The sequence below is a fragment of the Lepidothrix coronata genome, unplaced genomic scaffold (assembly GCF_001604755.1).
Source record: "Lepidothrix coronata isolate B3197 unplaced genomic scaffold, Lepidothrix_coronata-1.0 Scaffold3, whole genome shotgun sequence".
Lineage (NCBI taxonomy): Eukaryota > Metazoa > Chordata > Aves > Passeriformes > Pipridae > Lepidothrix > Lepidothrix coronata.
The window spans coordinates 3,824,041-3,837,008 of NW_016690183.1; the positions used below are offsets into that span (position 1 = coordinate 3,824,041).

Here is a 12,968-nt window from a genome sequence, read left to right on the forward strand (position 1 = left end):
AGGGGTGGAACTGGAAGTCCATACCAAGTATCGAATGCATCTCTCCCTCTCTTTTTCTTGCTGCCCCACTGTCTCCACATCTGCCACTTCACTGCCATCTTTCATGGCCAGAATCACTTTCCCTACCCCTTTCTCTTAAGACCTCTATGTAGTGGGACAGGCTGTAGTGTTAGGTAGAAATCATATATCCCACTGAGGCACTGGGCCCACAAAACCACCAGAATGTCCTTCCAAAGGGCATAGATACAGACTGACATGAATAGAGTCTTTACGCTCTATTCTAGCACTTTGCTGGGAATGCAGAATAGCAGGAGACAAGAAAAATGCCCTTGGCTTCTAAGTCCATTTTCTTTACTTCTGCAGTGGAGATGCTACAACACAACCTCCCCTGGGAGGGAAGTCTGAGATAACCAAGAACTACAGCTCATCACTAGTGCTATATCATTAACATTCGATACACTGCTCATCCACTGATTCTTTGAATCTGCTTTACTTCAGGTCAGAATTTACATGCTGACTCCAACCTGAATCACAGGACCTTCACCTGTCCCCTGCAAAGCATAGCTGCTGTGTAGGGGACCAGATTTCTGGGAACCATCCTTATCTCCCGGTAATCCAAAGGCAGAGTGGACTTCCTCCTCCACTTGTCCAAAAGGTGAACCGTAAATCTCGTGGTTGGGCCTTCTGGATGATGTCATCCCTTCAGTGACCTGGAGAATCAGGGCCCTACAGCCCATCTCTGGTTTTCTTTGGAAGGCAGTTTCTGTCTGGTGGTACGAGAAGAGCAGCCGCCCGGTGGTCTTAGCACTACAAGGATAACTGCAAGGCAAGATTTGAGACCGAGAGGATGCCAGGCCTGGGCCTCTCCTTTCGGAACTGCGGCCGCAGCGCCATCAGTCAGGCGGTAAAGGGCGGCGGCGCGGTGCCGGCCACCGCCCCCCCCGCGTGAGGAAATGGCTCTCACGTGAGGGAGGCGGCAGCGCCCGGCTCACCCGGCCCGCTGCCCTGGGAGGAGGTGCCAGCGGGTCTGGGGCTGTCTGCGCCATGCCGACGAGTTTCACGGTGGTGCCGGTGGAGGCGCAGGGCGAGGAGCGGGGACCGGCGGAGCGGGATGGGCAGCTGCAGGAGGAAGAAGATGAAGACGACGAGAGGCACCGGGGCACCGGTGAGAGAGTGGGGAGGTGCTGGGAGTCAGCGCCTGAAGAGAGCGCCTGACCCTTGTTTGGGAAGAAGCGGGTCTGCCGCATGTGGCGGGCCGGCTCGCCGTCGTAGGGGCTTCTGTAGACTCTGGGGGGGCCGCATTGCTTCTCTGCAGCGAGCGGTCCCGGGACTATCTTTCCAGGAGAAGTGCGCTTCGGGAGAGGGTGAAAGTCTAGCGCCTGGGGTGGCCAAGAGCTTGTTTCTCTTTGTTTCTATTAGCCAGCGCCGCTGGCCGAAAGGAAGTAGTCACGGGCGGCTCCGGCGGAGGAGCGGCGCAGCCCGCAGGCGGCCGGGCGCGGCGCCTGCCCGCGGCGATGTGGGGCAGTCAGGCCGCTTCCCGCCTACGACGGGGAGCGGGCGGGAGTAGCGCCGCCCACGGCCATTCAACAGGCAGGGGTAAAAAGTCATAGAGTCAGTCGTTTAGGTTGGAAAAAACCTTTAAGATCATCAAGTCCAACCGTTAAGCTCTGTTAAAAGCGAAGTCCTGTTGGAGCTCACTAGAGAGAGGGATAGGAGGAAAGATTCAGACTGCAAAGAAGAGTACAGTTTTACTTGCCTTGCACCTGGTATTCGTCCTGCCACGTGCTTTTGCATCAGAGACCGTGTCCCGGGTTAAATAGGTGGTTGCTACACGATGCCGTGGTGTTCGGAGATTGCCTCTTGCTAGGCCTTGCCCCTGAAGCCTCCTGGGGGGAGCAGAATCAAGCCGGAGGAGGAGCTTAGGCGTCGTGAGTGAGGGTCTGCTCAGGACAGCCCTTCTTGCAGGGGGATGAGTATTTACCTGCACTAGTGCTTTTCTCACTTGGATGATGCGGCACTGCTGGGGAAGCAGTAATTTTGGCTCATAACACTTCCTCTTGCTAAAGCGTGTTGTGGCAGCAGTACCAAGTATGGTGTGTGAATCGCTGCTAGCACTGAGAAGTATTTTAAATCTAGCACGTTTTTTTGGACACTGTGTTACAATCAATACTTCTGTAAAGATTTTTTTTTTTAATTATGTTAGATGATCACAGGTGATGGGAATAGATTTTTTTTGTAAAGAGCAATTCCTCTTAATGGCATCTTTTCCTTTTTGTGGTATAGATGACAGATAAATAAGGCTAATACCTTATCACCTAATATGATGTGGCATTTGAATGAAAACAGATATTTGACAAACTTAATGTATTTACATTATTTTAGGAAGCTGATCTAGTAAAACACCAAGCAAACAAAGTTGGATTATTTTCTCCCAGAGCTTTCTCCCCTACTTACCCATAAAAGATATATACTACATGTAGTTGCCTTTCCTTTAGCAAGTGTTCTAATAATTGCCTCTTCTTTTTCCAAACTAAATGAAATAGAAAAACCAAACCAGTATAAACTGTGGCAAAAGTTTGTTTCCTGTACTACATGGATGACAACAGTATGACATTAATCTGTTTGGACAAATTTTCTTTTAGTAGAAGGACTAGTCAGCAAGGCATCCATACTGTTATGGATCTATATCACTTGAGTGGATGAATTTATTTATTACTCTTCCTGTGTGCTGGTAACATAGGGATTAAAGAGTAAAGTGCTGAAAAGAGAAGGCATTGATTTGTATGCAAGTTATAGTTGGAGAGCTCTGACTTCATTAAAAGATTACATGCTGTACTCTGATAGAGAGTTTTGGGAAGTGAAAAACATACTTGGGTATTGTATGGAATTGTTAAGTTAGTGATGTGAAATGAAATAATTCTTGAGTCATTCTTCTGAAAACTAGAAAGAATTCTAAAATATTAGTACAGCTAAAAACCGTTAAGCCCATCTAAAAACCTGCTGCTCAGAGAAGGACTGCCCTTCTCCCTGCTTCAGCCTTGAGAAAAAAACTAAGGAGTAAATATTTCTTTCACTGCCCTCCTCTGCATCACTGGCTTTGCTTCCTTTTTCCTGCACTTGACCTTGGTGCTCATCAGACATTTTACTGGCCTGGTTCAACATGCTAAACTGTGAATAAACTAAACTCCTGCAAAAAACCAAATCATGCTTCCCCTGTTTTGGAGTTGAGGTGAGCGAGTGCTGCAAAAAGTGTGAGAATGGCTAGGGTTATGTCAAGGTAAGAGGTGGGTCAAGCTAAGAGCAGAGATGAAAGTAAAATAGAGGAGAATGGGAACTTCCCCTTTGGCTCATCTTTAGCCTATATAGCTCAGCATATCATTTTGTTCCAATTGTTTAGAAATCTAGAATTTTATCTGTTTTGATTAAATTATCTGTCTTAAAAACCGAGTCGTTTTTTCCTTGACTGCCTTTTTTTTAAAAAAAAACATACCCACCAAACACACACACAAAAAACCCCAAACCCAAAAAATCTACCCCATCAAACTCGATGTTTTTTTTAAAGGAAGAAGGCTATATGCTGTTCAGCCATTAGGTCATGAGTAAAGTAGTTTTGATTTTTATTAGCAAGGCTCTTATCAATTAGTGCATAATTCTGTGCATTTATCCCCTTTCACACATTCTTACCTGATACTCATCTGTGTGATAACGGAGTAAGTAACCTGGGATATTCTTTCTCTATGATCTTGGCTCCTTCATAATAATCTGAAATTCTGCAGCTTCAAATTTTCTAATTGTGTGAACACACTTTCATGTGTGAAGGAGGAGAATACTTTTTTGAGTGGTTGTGTGGCTGGTTTATAGTGCTGGCTTGGAAGAGTAGGGAGGCAGAGTGGAAATTAATGCTTCAATTGAACAACATAGTTGAGGGCCTGCTGACTCAAATGTTCACAAAGTAGCAGAAAACATGTGCCCGTGTCTTTTAGTGTGTTTATAATATACTACATAGAAAGGGTAGTCAGGAAATAGTAACTGGTTGAAGAAGAGAAGGAAATACGATTCTGTTGTAGGCAGCAATGTATAGAGTTTTATGAGAAATTCTGAGTTTGGTTTGTGTTGGGTCTTTTGTTTTCACACATATCTGTAGTGACTCTCTATTAGATAGGCATGTCAAAACTTCATAAGGTTGGATCAGCTTCCTATTTCATTAGCAGCTCTGTGTATCAGGTGTTTCAAGGCATAGCTTGTATTTTTAGCATCCCATAGTATTATTTACCTCACCACAGCATTTTTTTATTTAGAAACTAATACGAGAACTAAATCCTAGAAAATCTTTTCAAATTGAAGACCCTCAAATACAAGGAATAGCAGTGACAAACCTGGTCATCTATCAAGAAGTCATCATATAACTAATAGAGCATGGATGCTGTGAATTTCTGTAAAATGCTGTTTATTGGAAAACCAGGAAATAGTTGACAGAGGTGTATATATAGATATATATATATATGTATATATATGCAATGGAGGGAAACTAGGTTAATTTTACTGAGATGTCTGGTGTATTTTCAGTCAACTTCTACTCAAACACAGATCCAGTCTGTAGTTCATAACTTACTGTACAGAAAAATGCAGTATTGCATGTTCCCCTTCATCCCATTGTGATTCATCCAGTTTGCTGTATCCTGAAAAAATGCAGACTGATGTCTTCAATTATTTTTCATCTCCATGGATTAGTTACCCTTCTCTGCCTTGTTCATGTGCTTAGCCAGTAGTGTGCATCGTGTTTCCAATAGTGGCTAAAGGCTCAGGTCTAGGGATGAGCATGGGATGGCAAATATGATACAGTTTTTCATGTGGTCTTTCAGGCTCCAACAACTTGTAGGCCAGAAAAAGATAAGTCTTATATGAAACTGGATTAGTTTCTCAGTTTTTGGTGAATTTAGATTTTTAGATTAAGTTCTAAATTAATCTGGTCCCTCTCCATATGATAAACCTTGATAAATCTTGTCCCATCTTAACCCTATAATTTTTCCAAACTGAAGACACATATTTAGTCATTCTTTACATAGAAGCTATTCCATACTTATTGCTCTACCGTCTGTCTTTCTCTGAAGTTTTTCCACTTTTGTTCATTTTGAAATGGGGGAAGTTCCAGAAATGCACATGATAATCAAGTTGTGAACAAACAGTTTCGTTTTCTTCTTCTTTCCCCCTTTTTTATTCCTGATATTCAGTCCGTGGTTGGAAAAGCAAGTATTGAACTGGTGTTTTGCCACAGTCATAATCAAAGTATGTAATTTATGGGTGGTAACCTTCAGTTGGAGCCCAGATGGATTAGGATTTTTTCTTCATGTGTGTATATGTATATATATGTATAAATTTCTACATCAAATTTTGCCTGTTGCTTTAACATTCACATAGGCTTGGAGATCTTCAGGTCTCCACATTTGGTTTGCACCTCAACTATCCTAAATAGTTTTAAACTGTCACATCTCTGGGTGTTTTTTTGGGGTTGATTTTTTTGGTTGGTTTGTTTGTTTCTGTTTGTTTGTTTGGGTTTTGGTGTGGGGTTTTGTTTTTGTTTTTGGTTTTTTTTTTTAATGAAGGGGTTTTGTTGTTGTTGTTGTTATTTTTTATTAATGTGTGCAATAGCATGTGTCCCAGCATAACTTCAACGACTGTCTCTGCCTCTGAGAGCACACCACATTTGTCTTCTATTTTCTTAGTTATTTATCTATGGTTTATCTCTTTTTTCTCATTCCATGGCTGTTTTATTTCCTTAAGTATGTTCAAAGAAGCACTTCCTAAGAAGTCTTTTGGAGAACTTCGCAGACAGTATAAATTAGGTTTTCATTAATCTATATGCTTGTTGATTCTTTCAAAGAACTCTTTAGGCATGTGAGACAGAATCTGCCTTTGCAGAAGCGACAGTGATGGTCTTCCCCCACCACCCCAATGCTGTATGTTATAGTACAGTGTTGGAGTGGAAAATAATATTCCTGTTGCATATCTTACATTTGATCACAGGCATGGGAGATGCCTGAGACCACAGGGATTTTCTTTGCTCTAGGGGGCATTGGTTGTATATGTATGTATACTGAGCTCTGCCAAGGTGCTGTAATTGATCCTTTCACTGGTTAATATAATTTTGAATGTGTGCTTCTGTTAGCTATTGATAGTGCTAAGGGAAATGGACACAATTAAAGGAGTTAGAATTAAGGATAATAGACTAAATAAATTCACTGTGGAGCAAGCATTTTACAGTCACTTAGCATTCTGTAACTGTTTAAACATTTCTTTTAGGCCATTGCAGTGTTGACCTTTTTTTTGAGAGAGAGAGTCTTAATGCATGAAATGGATAGCAAATTATTTTTACTCCATTGTGTTAATTTCATGTGAGTGAAATGCTAACTCTCACTGTATTTATTGCCTAAGAGCTAACTGTAAGTGATTATAGTCTCAATGGACAGGAAAATAGCTATGACAGAAAAGCACTTGTTTTTAAAATATTGTTATAAGAGGGTTTATTTCCTTGAATTAGCTCATTGCAGAACAACAGTTGTTCCACCCCCACCCCAATGCAGAAAACCACCCTTTTTGACAGCACAGACATGATGAATTGTTTCTGCATCTTTGAACTTTGTTGTTGCTTCATATAAAAACAGATACTAAAGCATGGGGAATGAAAGAATTAGTGCTTTTTCTTTTCTTTTCTCTTTTGACTAATTAACTATATAATGTTTTCACAGGGGACTTTCTAAATAGCAGTAGAAATATTAAAGCTTTAGGATTTCCCCCCAACAAAGTGGATCCCTTGGTTTTAAGTGAATTCTATCAACTTAAATGGATTCTCCTGCTTTGTTTTTACCTATACAATCTTTTTGTGACTTCTGTGGTATTTCTTGCATAATCAGATAGTATTTATTTTCCAGCTTATTCCATTGTACTAGTTGAACAAGGAGCACCTCTGGTACGCACTATAATTTGTATAAGTGCAGTTATTTGTATGCCATGGCTTTGCAAACTTTCCAAACAGTAGCTAGCAGAATTTTAATTCTGCTAGTAGTGTAGCTTATCCTGTCACGTTTCTATTTGCCTTCCTCAACTCCAAGCTAATAAGAGTACTTCAAGATTGGAATATGTTTTACTTGGCTCTGTCATCACTGCATCAAATGTACAATGTTGTGGTTTAAACCCAACCGACAGCTACAGCTCTTGCTTACTCACCCCTGGTGTAATGGGAGAGGGAATTGGAGGAGTAAAAGTGAGAGGGGGCTGAGATAAAGACAGTTCAACATGTAAAGCAAAAGTCACACATGCAAACAAAGCAAAAACATACACCACTTCCCCATTGGCAGGTAAGTATTCAACCATCTAGGGGCCTCTGGTGGTCTAGTGGTTAGGGTGCAGGACTCTCACCGCTGCGACCCGGGTTCGATTCCCGGCCCCCTGGGCAGATGGAGCTCGTTAGCCCTGTGAGGCAATCCATCTAAGAGAAGGTCACTCTAAACAAACCTACGTTCTGAGACCCTCACTGCCACTGTCCGAGTTTCACTCGGCCCCGGCAGATGAACCTCAGGATTAAAGGGTGGGCTCAGTTCAGCGCACGCTGGGTCTCACCAAAAAAAATCCACTGCGCAGGCTCGAAGGGTTAATGACCTTTCCCAAATCTTCGCTCGCGAAGACTGGCCATTATATTCAACCATCTCCAGGAAAACAGTGCTCCATTCTGCATAATGGTGACTTTTGAAGACAAATGCAGTCCTTCTGACTGGCCCCCACCTTCCTCCTTCTTCCACTAGCTTTATATGCTTAACGCCATCGTTCTGATTGGCCCTTACATTCCTCTGTCTTCCCTCAGCTTTATATGCTGAGCATAACACTATATGGTGTGGAACATACCTTTGGTCAGTTGGGGTCAGCTGTCCTGGCTGTGTTCTCTCCCAACTACTTGTGCACCAGCGGTCTCTTTGCTGGAGAAGCAGGAAAAAGCCTTGGCACCATGTAAGCACTGTTCAGCAGTAATGAAAACATTTTTGCATTATTAACACTGTTTTCAGTAAAAATCCAAAACATAGCCCCATACTAGCCCTCTTCTAGGGGATTAGTAAGCACCAGAGCTGGTTCTAGGAAGAAGAGACTTCGGGAATGGGCTGGGAAGGAGCCTGCAGTTGTCTCAACCTTTCCACAGTTGACCATGCTTGTGACATAGGTGTTATGATCACAAAGAGTACATTTTGGATGTTATTAAAAAATTTGACCACAGGAACTAGTCTGTTCTAAGCTCTAACATCCATTTAATAGAATTGAAAGAGTTTGTATGAAATTGTTTAAGGCTGGTATAGAATGTGTAATAGTGTTATGGCTACAAGCCAGGGAAGAGAGTTACAGCCATGAATATTCATACCATTATGCCATATGAAGGGGGCTGCCCTGCCCTCCCCTCATGGGGTGTTGGAAGGGAGGGGAGGCTTTGCTGCAACCAGCAGCTGTCCCTGCCTGGACAACAGGAAAAGCCACACCGGGAACCTAAAGGGTGCTGTCTTGCCTCAGTTGCTGCAGTGATGAGGACTTGCTGTCCCTAAAAAAATGCAGTGAAACTTGGTCCCTTCTGCTGCTTGCTGCTTTGCCCCCTCCAGAGTGCTACTGAGGAGTTATGGTGCTGAAGTGGACAGCTCCAAAGGTGCAACTGAGCCAGCTGCGAGCCCCTCTGCTTTGCTCACTGTGGGCTGGTGGCACCCCCCCCTCTACCTCTGCTGCTTTGCCTGCCTGCTCCCGTCAAGTGCCTCTGCTGCTGCCGCCACTTAAATGCCGAAGCCGCCCACACCACCGCTGCCGCCTGAGTACTGAAGCCCCCCGGGGACTGCTGCTCTGGGACCCATACGCTGGACCCCCGTGCCGGACTCCTCCCCCTCGCTGCCCACTTCAGCTGCACGGAGCCCGAAACCCCAGTGGAGATGAATGGCGCAGCATTGGTGCCAAGGGAGGTGGTTTAGAAGAAGGGGGAGAAAACCATCCATCGTTTTGTTTCCCCTTTGTTCCTGGTTGGCCATGTTGGTGGTGTTACCCCATAGCTGTGGGTAAACTTTCTCCTCTGTATCTTTGTAGTTACCATTATTTCATTTTAGTACACTGTTATTTTTTCACTTATAACTTCCTCGCAATTTTTTTTTATTCCTCTATTAAAGGGGAGCAGAGTTCATATTATTGGAGTTCCTATGTCCCAATGTGTTTCTTTTTAAACCAAGAGAAATAGATTAATGTAAACATATTTAATATAAACTAGAAAACAGCAACATATTTAATTTGAGAGTTAACAAATTATGCAGCCAGTCTTGAAAAGGACCCTTTTTAATTTAAAAATATTTGGTTTTATAAAGAGCTTACAAAAAGTTATAGAATTACATTTTAAAATGTTTTTCATCTGCTACATCTTAAGTAAATTTAATTAATTTCTATATAAAATTGATGTCTAACAACTACAGTTAACTATAATTTGCTTAAGGTTTGCTAATATATACTTGGTGCATAAAATAGGCTTTTTAATAGTAGGTAGGTCTTTGGAATAGGTTAATACTTACTGTTGCTAATCTATACTGATCTGTTTAGTGGAAGTATTTTAAAATTAATTTATTTGATAGAAATAAAACTTTAAAGGCACTTATTATTAGGTGAAGATGTGGAATGTTTTGGTGGCTTGATCCTTCCCATTTCACTAAGCAGGGTGTTTATTGCTGACGAAAATCCTCCCGCTTAATTCCCTTTAAAGAGTTCTGTGATTCTCATGTAGTTTGTGTCATGTGCATGCTTTGTGCTGCCTGACGCCTTAATGACTTGTTTCAGGATTAATCCAATGCTAATAAGAAACAGGATTTGAGGTCTTACACAAAGCTGGGAGGAAGCAACTGTCAGTTGCCTGTTTCAGTTCTTAATACATGAAGAATCAGCAGAGGGGAATGATTTTGATTTTCCTTAATCATGAGCGAACAAGATTATGAAGAAAGTGGGCCAAATCCAAGTGAGTCTCTTTAAAAGACAATACCGTAGTCCTAATGTCTCTTTACTGAAACAGCAGGTTCCTGTACTTCTAGCTGTATTATAAAGAGTTATAAAGAGCTTTTGCAGTGTTGTCAATTAGAAGCAAGTTGTGCTTCGTTAGAATAGTAGCCTAAGTAAAAACTAAAATTTAGCAATGTTGATAAGGTGATGGATGTAGTATTAGAATCCTCCATTATGTAAAGGGGTTTACAAGGAGGTTAAATTCACTTTGTCCTGCATTGCAAGATAACCTATGTAAATTGTGCTAATCGTTAATAAAAATAATCTAAGAAATGGATGATATAGTAAATATATTTTGACATTTCATTACTAAAAAAAACCAATAACCTGAAGCTTTAGGTTAGGTTGCACTGAATTCTTAAACCCATCTTGCACAAAAATTCAGAAACAAGATGTGTTCAAGGAAGGTTATTGATGCCTTTTCATAATTTGAATTATGGCAAGGTAGTGGCTTTTAAAAAGAAGTATATATTAGAGCTCTGTAGACTGCTTCTGTATATTTTTGGATTAGAAGTGTCAAGAAATTTTATTTTTAAGATTCTATGACTTCTCTTTAGTTGCCTGCCAATCAAAAACTTGGACATACAGGAAGTAAATATGCATAGTAGAGAAGATAGAATTACAGGTTTTGCCACAGGCAGCTTTCTTCAGTGTGACACTCCTATATGTCAGCTTTACTGACTTTCAAACTTTATGTATTTTTACCTTAAAGACTTTAGTTACATTAACATTGTGCTTGTTTACCCTTGTGCAAACAGGATCTCATTTTCATATTCTCATTTTGTAGTGGTTTGTTCTTAATATGACCAAATACTACCTGAATGAAAATGTTACCATTGTTTTTATTAAGAACTGTTATTTTTCACCTGTATTTGGCTAAACAGAACCTACTTCAAGGTATATGGACTATGATTAAGAGTTGCCCTTTGGAAACTGAAAAGTTAGGACTTTTCTGTGAAGGATTATTCTCCAACTGTGGTTCTGCTTTAAATAACAGCATATAAAATTAGAAACTTCTGGTGGGAATTGAAGCTGTTTTGTTTTACACATGTACTTGTTTGGAGAACAGTTACACATTTTCAGAGCTGAGCTATCTTATTTGAGGCCATGCTGTTCAAAAGTTTTAGATAATTCTCATTCCTTTGAACAACACCTGAATTCTTTTGCCATTTAAAAACAATCTGGTTTTATTTTTCAGGTAGATGTTAAAACTTACAGCATGTCAGGAGACAAAGGTGCTTACTTTTTTGGACAAAATGTGCTTGAATACAAAAAGCAGATAGGAGCACTACTTAAATATCAATAATGATGACAGTGTATGACTGTGAGGAAGCAGTGAATCTGGAAAGGATTTAGGGGTCAGACTGGAATAGAATAGCATGAGCTTGGTTTAATGCTGTGGTAAAGAGGGCTAGCCTGATCCTTGGAATAGAGAGGTGATGATTATACTCCTGTAAATAGCGTTGACTGAGACTGGTATTAGAAGGCTGTATTTGATTTTTAAAGTTTGAATTTTTTGGTTTTGCATAACTTAAAACCTGTAGAGAATGTTGCCACAAAAATGATTAAAAGTTAGGAAAATATTTTAGGAACTTAACTATCTTACTTTTTCAGAAGAAAGCTTGAGATGATTTGAATAAGTATAGTTACCTTCAAGAGAAAATACTAATACTGAGTAGTTAAATTTGGAAGCTGTACTAAGACATTATAGCTAGAAGTTTGAAAACAGCCAAATTTAAATAGATAAGAAACAATTTGAAGGCTGGGGTGTATAGGAATTCACATTGGGATTGTCTGCATGAACACTCTGAATGTATGTAACCTTCCACTCTTGAGAGGTCTCCTACTTTCTCTTCTTGTAACTGTATGTCTTGTATAGAAAAGAAAATGTAACTTGTTGCAGCTGATTTCCATGTAAGTGTAACTATCGTGCTTGAGTATCTGTAGAAGTCAAGACTAGGGATTTCTGCATGTCTCATCAACATAGAAAATACCAGACAGGCTTCTAGGAAAGGTACATTAGTTATGGCTTTAATTTGTCTACTGGTCCATCAGTGAGCACAGAATTGTGCTAGGATATGTGAACATTCTGTAGCAGATGAGAATTAGTAATAATAATTTTTAAAGTGAGTATGGAGGTAGAAACAGATTAATTTTAAAGCTTAGGCTTTGGTCACTTATGTTGGTTAGAATGGAGTGTCACATCAACAGGTGGATTTTTTTCATGTGTCAGAAGACAGACGAAATGTACCATAACTAAACCCTTAGAAGGTTTTTTATTATTTTACTTTGCCTTTTCTTCTGGATCTTTTAACACTAATAGTGGTCCAAAATGAAATACTGGTCCAGATTTAAGATTTTTGCCAGTAAACTCTTGTAAATTCAGTTACTTTCAGAAATCAAGCAATAGTAAGTGTAGATTTTTGGAGTGCTTTAATTGCAGAAACTGGACTTCAGAAGACGTGCAGCTTAGAGACACGTCTATAACTACATTGGAAGTTAAAATTTTTATTGTATGTTTAACTCCACACCGGAGAAGAGTTTAAACATATACAATTTCAAAGAAACCTAAGGGAAAGGTGATTTGCTTTTCAAGCATTGAAACATGCTACCCAGGAAAGTGGTTGAGTCACCATCCCTGGTGGTGTTTAAAATACATGTAGATGTGGTGCTTAGGAACATTTAGTGTTGGACTTGACAGTGTTAAATTGATGGTTGGGCTCAATGGGTCTTTTCCAACCTAAATGATTCTATGATTTGGCTATGTTAAAGCTTACTTATAGATTTGAAGGGAGTAGGGTTGAGATGTAAAGCTGTATATGGCTTGAGACTAGTGGTATGAAGTGCCTATTTCTTTTATGTTCCATGTTACCTCAGTGGAAGCAACTGAAATAGTTTTTTCTGCTGTCTCA

The 12,968-nt window shown here is 40.5% G+C and overlaps 1 protein-coding gene across 4 annotated transcripts in view; it reads left to right on the plus strand.

Moving 5' to 3' along the window:
• Nucleotides 1-937: 937 nt before the first annotated feature.
• LOC108500930 (solute carrier family 12 member 7-like) overlaps nucleotides 938-12,968 on the plus strand; it is a 70,985-nt gene continuing 58,954 nt past the window's right edge. For 2 of the 4 annotated variants that reach the window (XM_017822330.1, XM_017822320.1), the window contains exon 1: nucleotides 941-1,165. In XM_017822330.1, coding sequence (XP_017677819.1) covers nucleotides 1,045-1,165 — 121 coding nt within the window. In that variant the 5' untranslated portion in view covers nucleotides 941-1,044. Of the gene's footprint in view, nucleotides 1,166-12,968 lie in introns of all 4 variants that reach the window. The other 2 variants (XM_017822336.1, XM_017822309.1) reach the window with 2 other exon arrangements.